The following is a 17,248-nucleotide window of genomic DNA, read 5'->3' as shown; positions in this document are numbered from 1 at the left end:
TCATTCACATGGTCGACCACGTGACAACAAGGTACTTTCAAGCTGTAATTCGACGTACATATTTGCCAACGCGTTTAGTAATCTCTTTTACAAAATATAATTGAAATAAAAGGTGTTATACACGTCAAGGGGACTGTACTAAAACTTTCTGTGTTTCATTTCCGTAAAGTATATATATATATATTATTATGTAGATGTTGGTTGACAAAAATTTGAATCCGATTCGTGCAAAGTTTACCAAATTATGATCATTCATTCAAGCTGTGGCCTTTGTGGTGAATATATTTATAAATGGTTCCATTACATTTGAACCCACGTACATTTGAACCCATGACAATTGCACCTGTATGCTATTGCACCTATGAAGTTTTTTTTGTTTCACGGATAGTTAGACCCATACTAACCCTAACCCATGGGTTTTAGCACCTGCATATAGATTGAACCCGTGGATATACGCATGGGTTCAAATGTACATGGGTTCAAATGTACGGTCACCTTTATAAATATTTAAAAACCATCAAACTTTTTTTGATCTGAGTGCCCGACATTTAGATTTAGAATACTGCGACGCGAATTGAAAAATTTGATTCTGGCTCCGACTCTAATATTAGCCACGGGTACCCACTTCTATGGAAAATCATTTAAAAAGCCGGCCAACTACAAAATAAAGAATATTCTTGTCTGTTTTATGGTTTGAACTTTTCACACAAAATATATATCATTGTTCCTCATCAATTTTTGTTCGAAGCAGCTGCAGTATGATTTATTTTTGGAGTGTATATTTAAATTTAATGATCCGTTGAAATGGTTGCTTATCCATGAATCGTTTGTTCATCTTGCTATAATTTATTTTTGAATATTGTGAGAAGTCAAAAAGGTTAGATTTCTGGTATATTTACAAAGCTCTATAAAACATCAGTGAAATGTCCTTCATATTTTCAAAATTTAATATATCCATACCACTTAGCACAAGATCCGCAATAATGCTCAATCAACGTTCGTGGGTTTCAGCTCAAATTGAATCGAGCTTTGGCAAAAATGTTTGTAACGATGCAAACTTTAGTTGGATTCATGCTGTAGTGCAGAAAAATTAGCCTGTGATTTAAAATACACTTCTAACTCATGTTAATAGTTACACCAAAACGTTACATAACGTTAACTTATATTGCTATATTATACCGATATTTTCGTGGCAAGCCTTTTTACACCATGAACATATGTATATATATATCGTACGAATACGACACATGTACGAAATACAACTTAGTAGCAACAATTTTATTGAAAAGTCATGGAATGATAGACGATAATGTTACAAAAAATGAATGGAAACAATAAATATATAGTGTTATCATGTATGGATGCAGGACTAAACCTGAGGACCCACGTCCGGGCAAAAGTGAATTAGTAAATTGATGATTGTGTGTTATGAATTAAGAAAATAATATCACAGTGAACAATGTAGTGAAAACATTTCATATGGAAGAATGAAAATTATAATGACGACAAAACATACAAAAGTAAAAATAAGAAAACAGAAAATGATACGGTGGCACCGCGGATGATAAATCCTTGACGTAAAATACATAATAAAACGTTTCAGAATGATATATGTATAGAGGCTTTAAAAAAAGAAATGTGTGTGTAATAGCTAAAAGCTTGTGCCGGTTGAGCTCATCTTTTGTTCAGGCTTGAAAAAATAGGGTCCACATGCATGGTATACTACAAAAGTTCACGATTTTAGATTTAGTCCCAGATATTGCTTTATACTCAAAATTAAAGGTGCGGCATTCTATTCAGTTGTAAAACTGTTGAACATTGATTGATGTAGTAGATCAGGGCTGTTGTTTCAAAAACTCGTATTCGACGTTAGGAGTCATTGATGGAATTCTGCAACAATAACTGAATAATATGTATTTCGAGGCAAAAGATCAACAGCAGAATGTGTTACACCAGCCTTTAACTTCCTCTTTACATTCATTTGCAATCATAGACGCCTTTCGAACCTTAGAATTTGGCTGGTGATCTTTCACCGTAGTGGTGTTGACTGGAGTTGCTGATTTACCAACTTTCAGTGCTTGGGAACCGCATTCAAGTCCAGCGCCACTATTGACGACTTGTTGTAATTCTCTTTGCCGCACTTGATCATAGATCTCTCTTACAATCATTGTAAATGCTTTTTCGACATTTGTGGCATCAAGAGCGGATGTCTCAGTGAAGAAAACACGCTCACCACGAGACCACTTCTGTGCATCTACAGTTGGCACCGATCGCAAATGCCGCAGATCTAATTTATTCCCGACCAACATTGTGGTAATTGCTGAAGCGTCGTTAGATTCGTGTTTGAGTGCTGGGTTGTCAAGGCCGGAACCAGTGTTGACGAAAGAGGGTTTGGATCCACCACTATTTGTATAACGCTTGACCTCTTCTAACCATTTTGGAACACTGTCATATGTAGAAAGCTTTGCTATGTCATACACAATCATGGCACCAACGGCTCCCCGATAATAGGCTCCAGTAATTGCTCTGAAAATTAAATTAAAGTATATTGTTAGACCATTCTTTCAATTATTCAACTTTATAAATATAAATAGAAATAACAACTATTCGAAAAATATAAAAATTTTCTCAGTTGACCTCGGAATCGATAATAATCGGTGAAATTTATCACCATTTTCCTGCAGTATTGAGTTTCCCAAGAATAATTTTTATGACCGGTGCTCAATCTTTTCTAACAACATTATTAACACTACCAATACGAACATACAAAATAGAAAATGGGTATGTGTGACACATGCTCGATTACAGCTTTGAAGCCCATGGGCAGTGATTCATATAAAAAATCTAACAGAAAATCTATACGAATCGCAGTCACATACTTAATTTGCGTGAAGAGGGAAGAAAAGAACACAGAAATTTAACTATCTAATCATCCGAAATGCACGATAAACGGCTGGGCTACGAGGTCTTTGGAAAATCGCTAAAACCTTTGTTGTACTTAAGCCTAGTATCGATCGCAAATTCGTTCCACGACCAATGACCGTGGAACGTTAATGCGCCTATTATCAGACTTTAATACCGCTCCACTGCATTATAACGCAAGATTGTCAAGCGTTTGATTCTTAATACTCTGTGATTCAACAGAAACGGTATTTTTATACCAAACATGTGGCAAGTTTTCTACAAAATAAATTGATTTCATTTTTGATAGTAATATTTTCTCAGTTTGATATCGAGAGTTTTATTTATATATATAATATGTATTTATCGAACGAATCCATAGAGAAGCAAATGGTTCATTCAAACAATAAATCTTATATATATGAATAATCTAGTTTAATGTTCGACATGTCGATGCCACATTTTGACTAAAAGGCTCCAATCGATATAATTGACATTCATTCCATACGCTGAATATTTTAAAGTTTGTATGCATCTAGAGTCGCCTATTCTCCATACTGGGTCGCATCCAATAATGTTAAATCATGTTGCATAAATTTGACCCATAGGTGACTCAACATTGAATGAATATATACATTTCAGTATTGTGAGGATGAAAAAGAACGTAACTCATCCAATTATTTTTTAACTTAAACCATGATTTCTTTGAAGTAGACAATCTGTTTGCTCGCGAATTTTGAGCTTTTACTTTAACAATTGAACTTGACTAGCTGAATCTTGCTGGTTTCATTTTAATACATTAGTACAGTGGTTGTCAATCTTCTATGATCTGTTGGCACATTCCAAAGACTTCAAAACAAATATGACTTTGTTTTTAAAAGGTTTCCATCCCTTAATTTATTCGCCACGTTTAATAATGGAAAATAAACGGGAGTAAAGGAATAAATGCATTGCGGCCAAAGAATTGAACAAACCACAGTTAATTTATTTTGAATTAATTTAGTCATCAAAAAGAGTATATTAAAATTTGACATAAAAATAGCAAGAGGGACTACTAACTCTAAAAATCTAGGTTTATTTTAAATATATTGCATTTTGTATTTACTACTGAATGTCTGAACAACTCCACGTTGCCTGCCATATCTATCAAAATTTGTACCTCTTCTGAATTTGGAAGGACTTATCTCATGCCATATCTTAGATATTAATCAGTACCAATTTGTTTCTTGTAATAGTATTACCGTTACTTATAACCAAAAAAAATTGACTTCAATACTAATGTTTCCATGACCCTTGACCCCAGAAAAATTCACCCTATACTTTACTATTGCAAATTTTATTATTTGTTTTAGGAGTGTCTGGGATAGTGGACGTTTACAAACTGGTTTGCATGTTCAAAATCATCATTTTTGTTAAAATATTCAACCATGTGCCGCTTACAGGTAGCTAATTTTAGCCTAGTCTATCGCAGCTTTTTCGGGACAAAATTTTGATTATTGCGACTAAACTAGAGCTCTTCGAAGAACATATTGACAACTAAATTATTTGATTTGCAACTAATTTTTGAAACACAACTCAAAACTGACAAATTACCGCAATAACGAGCCAATGTTTACAACCATGCTTGAATATCTGTCTGAGCGAAAAAACGTGTCTGAGCGACGGCACAAATTGGCATTGTTACATCATCGTTAACTTTCGTTGCTGATTGGCCATTAGTACAGAAATAAACAGGGAAATCGATGCTCGGGGAAACATTCATTACATTCATGCATATATGACCTTAATTCCGTGCTAATGTGTCGAATAGTTCAATATTCTCTATTGGCAACAATCACTGGAAGAATGTGATCTTTGCAATTTTTATCGACGTGTTATAAAAAAATCAAGAATTGCACCTCTTTAAATCGCACCCGACAATAATAGGTCGTTTGGCATGAATTGTGTATGAATGTAATACATACAAATTGCACAACGCGAACAGCGATTTCTTAATAAAATTAAAAAAATATGTCATCGATTTTATCGAAATAAATCACTTCAAATGTCGTTATATTTAGGTATTTCGGATAAAATATAGTCAATTCGCCTTCATATGCAACAACAATTTGTAACTTAAAAAGAAAAAAAAACTTATTTCAATTGCTCTTACAATTTTATTCGTTTTATATTATCCGTGTAAACTTTGCGATGCAGTCTTTTCTGAATATGGAATAACGTATCAGCAGAAATTTACGAAATACACTTATCAGGAAAATTATTCCAAATTTATGAAGAGTATCCTACTTCTGCGTTTTTATCTGAAATTCGGACGGTAAATGCAATTATATTTGAATATATAATGCCCTAATCTCTCTTGGGAGATTACACCGAGGCCATCCGTGACGCAATTCAATAAAAAACTTTCACTATGCTAACACTCGAATGCCAAACGGTATAGTTAGTTTCGAAGACAATGGAATTATCCCCCAGATTGTTCCTCGAGTAACCAAACTGCCATTAATAACCAACATAAAATGAGAAAATAAAAACATATAGATCGTCTGGTATATTAAAGTCTCATCCCAATATTAATTCCACTTAAAATGGTTACTCGGTACATTATTAAACGTCAGTTCTGTGTAGTAGAATTATAAGTATAATTGCTTCCCCTATCTGGTTAAAAGTTTACAATTAGTAAAATGTCCTATTACTCATAGATGACGAAGTATGAATCAGAATATGTTCTATGCACTACTCGGTCTATTAGAGTAAAAAAGGTGGAGTAAATTTAGGAATGATAAATATGGCTGTACATTTAGCATAGTCAATATGTTGTAGTATGCGCTACGAGGTCAAAAGATTTTAGTGCAACTGATTGATGCAAATGACTGAATCGATATTCAGGGCGAAAGTTCAAATAATCGAAATTGCTTATTCATCACGGAAATTGGGTCAGTGCGCAGTCGAAATACAGCTACGAGGTTCAACTCGATATTTATCGTTACTTTACTGATATATACAAAATCAAAATTTTAAATGTTCAATATTGAAGCGAAATATGAAGAAAGATTCTAGACAAGCTGTTTTCCTGTCAACAGTTCAATTGTGACTGGAAACGACAATAACTACATTATTTTAGTTTACTGAACTGGTTTGTATTGAACAAAAAGAGAATAGAATCTGCTCAACAAACAATTTAATAGCAATAAGTTGTCAGAGAAGCAGATGTCGCGCACCTAAAATCACAACAATTGAACCCAATTTAAAATTTTAGTCAAATCCCTCGGTGTCCATTACACGTGGAATCATTTTTCACGCTAATTTCCAGCAAAACATGACATATGGTCAGACCTATAATAAAGAAAAGGCTTTAATAAAGTCCGGGATGAACGTATTCATATTTAAGTTTTTCTCAGATTTCAAAGAGATGAAATATGGCAAATTTATTTTCTTGGGCAACTGATTTTGACTCGTGTATCGATCTTGAAATGTCCACCGATGTCACAATTTAATTGACAATTGTCAAGACCTGTCGTTGCTGTCTTCTTAATTTCACTTCGAGTAAGTTGACAAGCTCTGACAAACAATATACAGAAAGCGACTTTGTTTACTGGCCCGTAGGGTTCATCGCTGGACAACATCGCGAGACAAAATGGACTTATTTTGAATTTCCATCGCATAGGCCTCAGTGCTTGAATAATTCGTTTGTTGCGAATGCACTGCGGTAAATGGGTAATCAAAATTGAACGGTCACAATCACAACAATCGAGATCTCAGGATTTGCCGAAAATGGTCAAAAAATGAAGGCTTACTAAAATTGCGTCAAGACAATGATATTCAGAAATCAAACAAACCATCATAGGAACAGTGTTAGAATATCATTTATTACTTATCGATTTTAATCGATAAGTATGTTGATAGGTATTTGTCTGTTTGTCTGTTAGATGTACGCGATATCTCACGAAAGCGAGATTGAATCTGCTCCAGATTTTGCAAGTGCATTCATCATATGTCGGATCAGAAGCCAAAATTTGACTCTGCGAAATATTTTCGGAAAACTATTGGGTTGCATACGGAAAACTATGGCTGTGAGCTATACGCTATCATACAATCCAATCAAACTGGAAAATCCCGCTCCAAATATAAATTCAATCTAGAACAGTTTCGTATATTATTCCAAAAATGGTCTGTCTGCTCTGAATTGTGCGAAAACCACCAGAAAATGTAATTTTTCTAAAACGAGCACTAAGTTTGACGATCAAATTATTGATTAAATTTAATTAAGTATGTTAAAATGCCGCGAAATGTTTAAAAAGAAATTAACATCGATGCCTTTGAAGTCTTGTGGCCCAATCCCACAACATAACAAAATTATTTTCTTCCACAATAGTTCAGATTGAACTTGTGTGACTAAAATTGAATTGTGTGAAAAGAAATTTGTGCAGGATTATGCAATATAATACGTTCACGCAGTTGTACTAATGCTGAAATAAAATTCAATTGGTCATACATACCATATGTACTCCGATTAATGACTACATTAAAACAATGATGGTTTCGTATTTTGCCGTTTCCACTCCAGGGTAAATTATTGTTCATATTCATAATGGAAGTATATCAGATTGTTACATTTATGCACAATCATTTGCTTTTGAGTTTTTATATAGTCTATAGTAAATGTAAAATAACTAGTTCCGGGTTATTTGATATATTTATGGCTGAAAACGTTTGAGCAATTGTAAATTCTAATCTAGATTAATCAACACTCGGTCATACTTCAAAAAGATGATAAAATATGAATACGCTCTGTTTTGCTGTAGACGACGTCATATGCACGTGGTTGACGTCACTTGCGTGAGGAATTTCTCGCTTTGGCATATAATGCTAATTAATATCACATGACTCAACTTGACGCGAGGAGATGACAACGAAATGCGGTTGTTGATGCACAATTTTGCCAGAGGCGGCTTTATATATGGCACAAAAACATTACATATCAATAGTTGTATTTCATATATAACACCATATAACTGGCGTCGATAAGAATATAAATGACGTCGACGATTTCAGGACCCAAAACGGAAACGATCACATGTCAATATTTTGAACAACAAATGATATTATTTATCCATACGGATTATATATATAACTATTTCCCAAGCAATATACAATTATCCAAGCATGACTGGAAAAAAAAAATGCTTCCATACCATTTGCAATATCGAAACCGTTACGTATAGACTGAACTGTGGGAAATTCAAATTCTGTAACTTTCCATACACCGTCGGTCGGTATTCAAAAGAAAAATTTCTAATATTTACCACTAACCTCCTCACAATGGATAAAACAAACTGCGTAGAATGTGATGAACCATAAATATAGTGATCTCGATATCTACTAGTCGCTTCAGAACAGAGAGGAAAGGGTCACAGTGAAAAAGTTAATTAGCAACTATAAAAAATTCCCAGCCTATCACTCTACGCGTTGCGATTACACGTCATGGAATTTACGTCGAATCAAATGAAGTTTTCGATTCATGATGCGGTTTCGATTTCCCTGCTTCTAGAGTCAGTTTTTTCAAAGTACTAAAATATATGATACAGGTACAGGTAGAAATTACACGTCGACTAAAGACGCCTGAAAGAACGAGGATCTTTGTAAATCCAAGTAACACGCCACACTAAGAAAATTATTGTTTGAAGCGACCATTTCTCCCGTCTTATTTTAAAAACACAATACATACGTTAAAACTGACGTATAACATCTATTTATATAGACCACTCTGGAACAACATAATAAAATGTGAAGTATCAAAAATCACTTAATTTATTTTGAAGAAGACATCAACTACCAATCATACCTATATCGTTCTTGTCCTGCTGTGTCCCACACCTGAGCACATATGAGTCTTCCGTCAACTTCCATAACTTTGGTGGCGAATTCAACTCCGATGGTATTTCGGCATTCTAATGAAAACTCGTTTCGAGCAAATCGCGACAAAAGTTGACTTTTTCCGACACCCGAGTCGCCGACAATAACAATTTTGAAAATGTAGTCATAGTCTCTGAAAGAAATGCGAGCATTCAGCCAATCTCTATAGCATTAATTAAAGCTTATCATAAATTAGAGTTTTTGTGAATTCTTATTTTCCTCTTATTTGGTGACGGTTTGTGGTCTGTATAGGCAAATTTAAAAGAACCAATTTTTTTAAATTTTCAAGAGAAATTGGCCAATCTCCCTCGCTTACCAACAAATTTTTGTACGTAAGGTTGAAAGCATGAATTAAGAAACTATCGCTGTTTTCATAGTAGTATTACCGTATTTATTGTTTCCAATATCTTACCTATTTTTCTGTTTTGCAGCCAGATCTGTTGTCGACATTTTGTTCCACCAAGTATCAAATCAGAATATCGTTAGTGCGGATACGTTACTACAAGTGATATTTTAAAATTATGCTATAAAACAATAATAAACATTACAGTATATACTCCCAATGTTCATAGGCGAGCTTAAAAAACAGCTGAACACTACAAGCGCAAAGGAATAGAATAACTCTATATAGTTCCGACTATAAAAGGACATTTGAGTATCACCAGCTGCATAACCATGTTTATACGACGGCAGAAAGGAGAAACTGAGCATTGCGCACTGCTTTACAGATCTAAAAATAAACTCGAAACTATTCCCGTGCTGACCATATAGCAAAATAGAATCATGTTTTTCTCTCAAAACGACTTTTTTTTCCTCTGTCATATTCCATCTAGATTATTACACAAAGAAGTAAAACGATAACAGGTGTGATCCATACATGGCTCGCGCCTATATGTTTGTGGCCCATACTCGAAAATAGATATTGAATGATTAGAATGAATTAACGAACTTCCGTTTTCCGCGTAGAAATTACAAACAAGCTCGGCTAAAAAATAACGTCACATTGATATCTCCGTGAACTAGCCTGTGTACAGTATTATGCTTTCTTATAGAGTTACAAAAAACTCTTACTGACGGGTTGGTACGTCGTACGAATTCTAATTTTGAGATAGCGCGCGATCGATACTCAGTTTCAAAGAAGCAATTCTGCAATAAATTACCTTCACCGACTACTTCTACCGTTATGGTCCTTGCGGAATTCAAATACAACCACCAAATCGATGCGAGAACCTCGACAACCTGAATTCCGGGCGAACTGGATGTTTATAACAGCAAGCATGCTGTGAAAATACGACCTGCGCAGGCTACAGACTAATGTTGGCTTTACAATTATGTAAATATGTCTACTTCTGTTTTCTGAAGCGTTATACGAGACACCTGGGATTAATATTAGATCATTGAATTGTACTAATGGCTCATCAGACTTCAAAACGTCTTTTTTTGCTAGCTTGTCATCGACAGATATTTTATTGACAAAGCTTCTGACGACCAAATTCAGTAATTAGCCACGCTTTCAATAAATAAATACACGCTACGCGCGAAATGAGTACCAATTTTCATAACCTGATTAAATTATGAAATCAGAACCCTACGAATTATAATTTGATTGTTTACGTGCTTGGTAGGAGTTGGCATCAAACCAATGCTCCACTATGATAACAATAAAAGACTTTCTGCTGAGATGGTGCCGCGTGTCAGGTCATATTCATTGCATTCTAAGTCGGATATTAGCCGCAGCAACCCGCAACCTGATACGCCTATTGTGTGGTTTGCACGACATTTTGAGCAGAATGTGATGCGGTAAGGAATTGAAACAGACTGCGTTTCTATACCGAAAAAAGACACCGAACAATTTTATATATTTCCACAACCATTGTAGGCCTACAATGTATGAATCGAATACACATGAAGAGAGAGCACGAAACCCTCATACCTAATCGTAAATAATGAAACAGTCAATATATCAGCTCCTCGATAGTTCGGAAATTAACGAGAACTTGTAAAGATGAATAAAATTCATTATTATGAAACTTCTACAATAGTAATAGGTAACTTAGCAATGAAAATACATTCTGAAAATTAAACTTGTTTTAATTTATTAAACGTGAAATCCAGATAACAGAGCAAGGTCTGTCGTTAAACTATGACTAGGAATTTGGGATAAATGTTAGGATACAGGATTTACATATTGATCCCGGAGAGAGGGAAGCCCACAAGACAGTTTAATCATATGGCGAACCACAACTCGTCCGGTTACCAGTTCATGTCGGGTATGGGATTAGTCAGCCAGGTATTTTTTCAGATGGTATGGTCTTGATGGTGGAGGAAACCGAGCGTATTCCTAACGCTTAGCATGTTGCGCCACGCCGTCGAGCCTTTTTAGCGGAAGTGGCGACTTTGCCGCCTGCAGTCATACGTAAGACTTCATTGCTATGTGCTATCCTAAGTAATTTAAACAAAACAATATTTAAAAAGCTATACTGCCTTACTCTTTGACAGCGCATAAATGTAGACGTACTGTTTGTTTATAATTAGGTTATGGTTGGAGACTTAGAGTATATAGAGCGAAGACATGAACATCCCAGTACCCCACCAGCAAAAACATCTTTAGATGACACTTAATTCGCAGCCTGGGTAAAGCTCGATGGTAAGGCAACCCGAGAGCACGCAAGTGCGAAAGCACAGTCTGAATCAAAAATCGTTGCACAGAGTGCAAACTGCTGGTATGAAGTATATTCTCAGAGAGGGTGTGATTCTCAGTTTCCCAGGAAACTGCCGGGCCGATCGGGACGAAACTTGGCATGTAGGTCGGGGATAGTGTCGTGATAACCCGGAAAATTTTTCAGAACGATCGGGCCAAAGGAAGTGGGTCAAAACGGGCTTTTAGTGGCCCGAGGCCTCTGATTGGTCAATAAGCTGTCAATCAAGTAACGCTAGAGTGATTTTGGGGTTTAGAGGCCGTTTAGCTCCGTTTTCGGGGCCAAAAAGCGTTTGCCCGAGTATTGGGAATTTATCCAAGTGATGTTGGGGGTGGGGGCACTGCCACCGCCCCCCCAGTGGTGAGAAAACGTATGTAAAGCCACGCCCACTTGAGTAATATGGTTTTAGGGCTATTAGGAGCACTTGGAATTGGTTTTTGGGCAAAGTGACGCTTAGATCTCAAAGGGACTAATATATAGAATATTTTACCACCTGAACTTTGGGAATTCCCCCTCCCAATCGCCCTCCAGTGGCGTAAGAAGGTTGCGCACCTGAAAGTGAAGCTATCGAGAAATAGAATAGATAGGTATGTTGGGAAAAATTAGTTTAACGCGTTTTTCAAGAAATTATTTTTCTCTTACCCCCCAGTCATGGTCTAGTGATTTTGGCTTATTGCAGGCCTCTGAAAGGACTTATTAAGAAAGTGAAGGCATGGGCATGTTTAGAAAATTTATTCGAATCTATTTTGAAAGAAATTTTATTTCTCCAGCTCCTCAGTCACGCTCCAGTGATTTTACGCTATATCTCGAGAATGGTAGAAGGTAGAGGTGCCATATTTGGGTCATACAAGGTAGTTGAGGTCTAGTTTGTGTCAAAAAAAATTCGTCACGGTTGAGTAATCACGGACCTTAAAATTGGAAAAATTCGACTCCGGTTAGGGGTGATTAGTTTATGACAGGGTATTTGAACTTCTTAATGGACTAGAGTAGTCGGGGGCACAGCGCCGGACGAATTTTCGTCATTCGTCCGGCGCAACGACCCGGGACCTCCAACAAACTTCAAACAAACATATGCTTCTTAATTTACTAAAAATATTTCCATACATTTCCCCTCGCGGGTAGCGTAGCGACCTTCCCCTGGATGGTAAGGCAAGGAAAAGCACTATAGTGCGTCATGCACAGTATAGATCAGAATTCGTTGCACGAAAGACTAGTCCAGAGTATGTTAGGGCAGACCCTACGAGTTACCATTTCCCAGAAAACTGGCGGGCCGATCGGGTTGAAACTTTGCATGTAGCGGGGGACACTTACCAAACGAACACAGAAAATTTTTCAGAACGATCGGGCCATAGGAAGTGGGCCAAAACGGTAATTTAGTGGCCCGGAGCTGCTGATTGGTCAATCGGCTGTCCATCAAGTCACGCAAGAGTGGGTTTGGGGTTTAGAGGCCGTTTAGCTCCGTTTCCGGGGCCAGAAAGCGTTTGCCCGAGTATTAGGAATTTATCCAAGTATAATTGGGGGTGGGGGCACCGCCACCGCCCCCTCAATGGTGAGAAAACGTGTGGAAAGCCACGCCCACTTAGGTAATATGGTTTTTGGGCGAATAGGAGCACTTGGAATCGGTTTTCGGGCAAAGCGATGCATAAATATCGAAGGGACTAATTAATAGAATATATCACCACCCGAACTTTGGGGATTCCCCGTCCCCGTAACGGTCCAGTGAGTTCGGAATGTTGCGCTTAAGAATTGAGATATTGAGAAAAAAAAATACATAGGTAGGTTGAGAAAGTTTAGTTTAATACTTTTTTCAAGAAATTTTTTTGCTCCCGTGCCTCCGTCACGGTCTAGTGATTTTGGCCTTTTGCCGGCTTCAGAGAGGTCTTATCAAGAATCTAAAGGCATGGGCATGATCAGAAAAATCATTCCAATCACGTATCAGCAAAAAAAAATTTCTAGTAGCCTTCAGTAACGGTCCAGTGATTTTCTGCCATATCTCGAGAACGATAATAGACAGGGGTCTCATATTTGGGTCATACAAGGTAGTTGGAGTAAAGTTTATGCCTATAAAATTTCGTCACGGTCGAGTGATCACGGACCTCAAAATTGATAAAAATCGACATCCATCAAGAGTGATCAGTTTATGACGTGTTATTTAACCTACTGAATGAACTAAAGTGGCTGGGGGCTACGCGCCGGACGAATTTCCGCCATTCGTCCGGCGCAACGACCCTGGTGCATCCAACAAACTCATAATGAAACATACGCTCGTTTATACTAAAATATCTCCCTCACATTTCCCCTCGCGGGTAGCGCAGCGACCGTCCCTGGATGGTCAGGCAACCTGAGAGCACTGAAAGTGCGTATGCACAGTATAGATCAGAATTCGTTGCACGAAAGACTAAAGCTGGAAGTACATTAACAGCCGCCGCTGGTAAAAACCATTTCCCAGAAAACTGGCGGGCCAATCGGGACGAAACTTGGCATGTAGCGGGAGGTAGTTACCAAACAAACACAGAAAATTTTTGGGAGCGATCGGGCCAAAGGAAGTGGGCCAAAACGGGATTTTAGTGTCCCGGAGCTGCTGATTGGTCAATCGGCTGTCCATCAAGTCACGCAAGAGTGAGTTTGGGGTTTAGAGGCCGTTCAGCTCTGTTTCCGGGGCCAAAAAGCGTTTGCCCGGGTATTGGGACTTTTTCCAAGTATAATTGGGGGTGGGGGCAGTGCCACCACCCCCCCAGTGGTGAGAAAACGTGTGGAAAGCCACGCCCACTTAGGTAATATGGTTTTTGGGCGATTAGGAGCACTTGGAATCGGTTTTCGGGCAAAGTGATGCCTAAATATCAAAGGGACTAATTAATAGAATATATAACCACCCGAACTTTGGGGATTCCCCTTCCCCGTAACGGTCCAGTGAGTTCGGAATGTTGCGCTTAAGATTTGAGATATTGAGAAAAAAAAATACATAGGTAGGTTGAGAAAATTTAGTTTAATACTTTTTTAAGAAAATTTTTTTGCTCCCATGTCTCCGTCACGGTCTAGTGATTTTGGCCTTTTGCCGGCTTCTGGAAGGTCTTATCAATAATCTAAAGGCATGGGCATGATCAGAAAAATTATTCCAATCACGTATCAGCGGAATTTTTTTTCTAGTAGCCTTCAGTCACGGCCCAGTGATTTTCTGCCATATCTCGAGAACGGTAATAGATGGGGGTCTCATATTTGGGGTGTACAAGGTAGTTGGAGTGAAGTTTATGCCTAAAAAATTTCGTCACGGTCGAGTGATCACGGACCTTAAAATTGATAAAAATCGACATCCATCGAGAGCGATCAGTTTATGACGTGTTATTTAAACTACTTAATGAACTAAAGTGGCTGGGGGCTACGCGCCGGACGAATTTCCGCCATTCGTCCGGCGCAACGACCCTGGTGCATCCAACAAACTCATAATGAAACATCCGCTCTTTTATACTCAAATCTCTTTCTTACATTTCCCCTCGCGGGTAGCGAAGCGACCGACCCTGGATGGTATGGCAACCCGGTAGCACTTTAGTGCGTATGCACAGTATATATCAGAGGTCATTGCACGTAGGGCAGGTTAGATGAAAGTATATGCGCTATCTATGGGTGAAAAGGGTATTTCCAAGAAAACTGGCGGGCCGATCGGGTTGAAACTTGGCATGTAGCTGGGGGCTGTTACCAAACGAACACAGAAAATTTTTCGGAACGATCGGGCCAGCGGAAGTGGGCCAAAACTGGCTTTTAGTGGCTACCTGTCAATCAAGCTGTCAGTCAAGTCACGCAAGAGTGATTTTGGGGTTTAGAAGCCCTTTGGCTGCGTTTCCGGGCCGGGAAAGGGTTTGCCAGAGCTTTGGGAATTTATCCGAACATGTTTGGGGGTGGGGGATGTGCCCCCGCCCCCCCCAGTGGCGAAAAAACGTGTAGAAAGCCACGCCCACTTAGGTAATATGGTTTTTGGGCGAATAGGAGCACTCGGAATCGGTTTTCGGGCAAAGCGATGCATAAATATCGAAGGGACTAATTAATAGAATATATCACCACCCGAACTTTGGGGATTCCCCGTCCCCGTAACGGTCCAGTGAGTTCGGAATGTTGCGCTTAAGAATTGAGATATTGGGAAAAAAAAATACATAGGTAGGTTGAGAAAGTTTAGTTTAATACTTTTTTCAAGAAATTTTTTTGCTCCCGTGCCTCCGTCACGGTCTAGTGATTTTGGCCTTTTGCCGTCTTCAGAGAGGTCTTATCAAGAATCTAAAGGCATGGGCATGATCAGAAAAATCATTCCAATCACGTATCAGCAAAATTTTTTTTCTAGTAGCCTTCAGTAACGGTCCAGTGATTTTCTGCCATATCTCGAGAACGGCAATAGACAGGGGTCTCATATTTGGGTTATACAATGTAGTTGGAGTAAAGTTAATGCCTATAAAATTTCGTCACGGTCGAGTGATCACGGACCTTAAAATTGATAAAAATCGACATCCATCAAGAGAGATCAGTTTATGACGTGTTATTTAAACTACTGAATGAACTAAAGTGGCTGGGGGCTACGCGCCGGACGAATTTCCGCCATTCGTCCGGCGCAACGACCCTGGTGCATCCAACAAACTCATAATGAAACATACGCTCGTTTATACTCAAATATCTCCCTTACATTTCCCCTCGCGGGTAGCGCAGCGACCGTCCCTGGATGGTCAGGCAACCTGAGAGCACTGAAAGTGCGTATGCACAGTATGGATCAGAATTCGTTGCACGAAAGACTAAAGCTGGAAGTACATTAACAGCCGCCGCTGGTAAACACCATTTCCCAGAAAACTGGCGGGCCAATCGGGCCGAAACTTGGCATGTAGCGGGAGGTAGTTACCAAACGAACACAGAAAATTTTTGGGAGCGATCGGGCCAAAGGAAGTGGGCCAAAACGGGATTTTAGGGGCCCAAGGCTGCTGATTGGTCAATCGGCTGTCCATCAAGTCACGCAAGAGTGAGTTTGGGGTTTAGAGGCCGTTTAGCTTCGTTTCCGGGGCCAGAAAGCGTTTGGCCGAGTATTGGGAATTTTTCCAAGTATAATTGGGGGTGGGGGCAGTGCCACCACCCCCCCAGTGGTGAGAAAACGTGTGGAAAGCCACGCCCACTTAGGTAATATGGTTTTTGGGCTATTAGGAGCACTTGGAATTGGTTTTGGGGCAAAGTAATGCCTAAATATCAAAGGGACTAATTAATAGAATATATTACCACCCGAACTTTGGGGATTCCCCTTCCCCGTAACGGTCCAGTGAGTTCGGAATGTTGCGCTTAAGATTTGAGATATTTAGAAAAAAAATACTTAGGTAGGTTGAGAAAATTTAGTTTAATACTTTTTTAGGAAAATTTTTTTGCTCCCATGCCTCCGTCACGGTCTAGTGACTTTGGCCTTTTGCCGGCTTCTGGGAGGTCTTATCAATAATCTAAAGGCATGGGCATGATCAGAAAAATTATTCCAATCACGTATCAGCGGAATTTTTTTTCTAGTAGCCTTCAGTCACGGTCCAGTGATTTTCTGCCATATCTCGAGAACGGTAATAGATGGGGGTCTCATATTTGGGGTGTACAAGGTAGTTGGAGTGAAGTTTATGCCTAAAAAATTTCGTCACGGTCGAGTGATCACGGACCTCAAAATTGATAAAAATCGACATCCATCGAGAGCGATCAGTTTATGACGTGTTATTTAAACTACTTAATGAACT

The 17,248-nt window shown here is 38.5% G+C and overlaps 1 protein-coding gene across 1 annotated transcript; it reads right to left on the bottom strand.

Annotated features, from left to right (window-relative positions):
- Positions 1-1,262: 1,262 nt before the first annotated feature.
- LOC120332639 (uncharacterized) lies at positions 1,263-9,377 on the bottom strand. Its single transcript, XM_039399933.2, has 3 exons — positions 9,227-9,377; positions 8,744-8,947; positions 1,263-2,526 (listed from the first exon to the last, which is right to left on the bottom strand). Exons 1-3 carry the CDS (start codon positions 9,262-9,264, stop codon positions 1,932-1,934), a joined length of 837 nt encoding a protein of 278 aa, XP_039255867.1. The 5' UTR covers positions 9,265-9,377; the 3' UTR covers positions 1,263-1,931.
- Between the last annotated feature and the right edge of the window lie 7,871 nt (positions 9,378-17,248).

Source organism: Styela clava, chromosome 13 (assembly GCF_964204865.1).
Source record: "Styela clava chromosome 13, kaStyClav1.hap1.2, whole genome shotgun sequence".
Lineage (NCBI taxonomy): Eukaryota > Metazoa > Chordata > Ascidiacea > Stolidobranchia > Styelidae > Styela > Styela clava.
Note: the sequence above shows the minus strand (reverse complement) of the source record. Positions and strands in the feature narration are given on the sequence as shown.

Coding starts and splice junctions, on each gene's coding strand:
- LOC120332639 (XM_039399933.2), bottom strand. CDS start 9,264: ATGTCGACAACAGATCTGGCTGCAAAACAGAAAAATAG. Junction 8,948..9,226: donor GCTGCAAAACAGAAAAATAG/GTAAGATATTGG, acceptor CATTTCTTTCAG/AGACTATGACTACATTTTCA. Junction 2,527..8,743: donor GCAGGACAAGAACGATATAG/GTATGATTGGTA, acceptor TTTAATTTTCAG/AGCAATTACTGGAGCCTATT.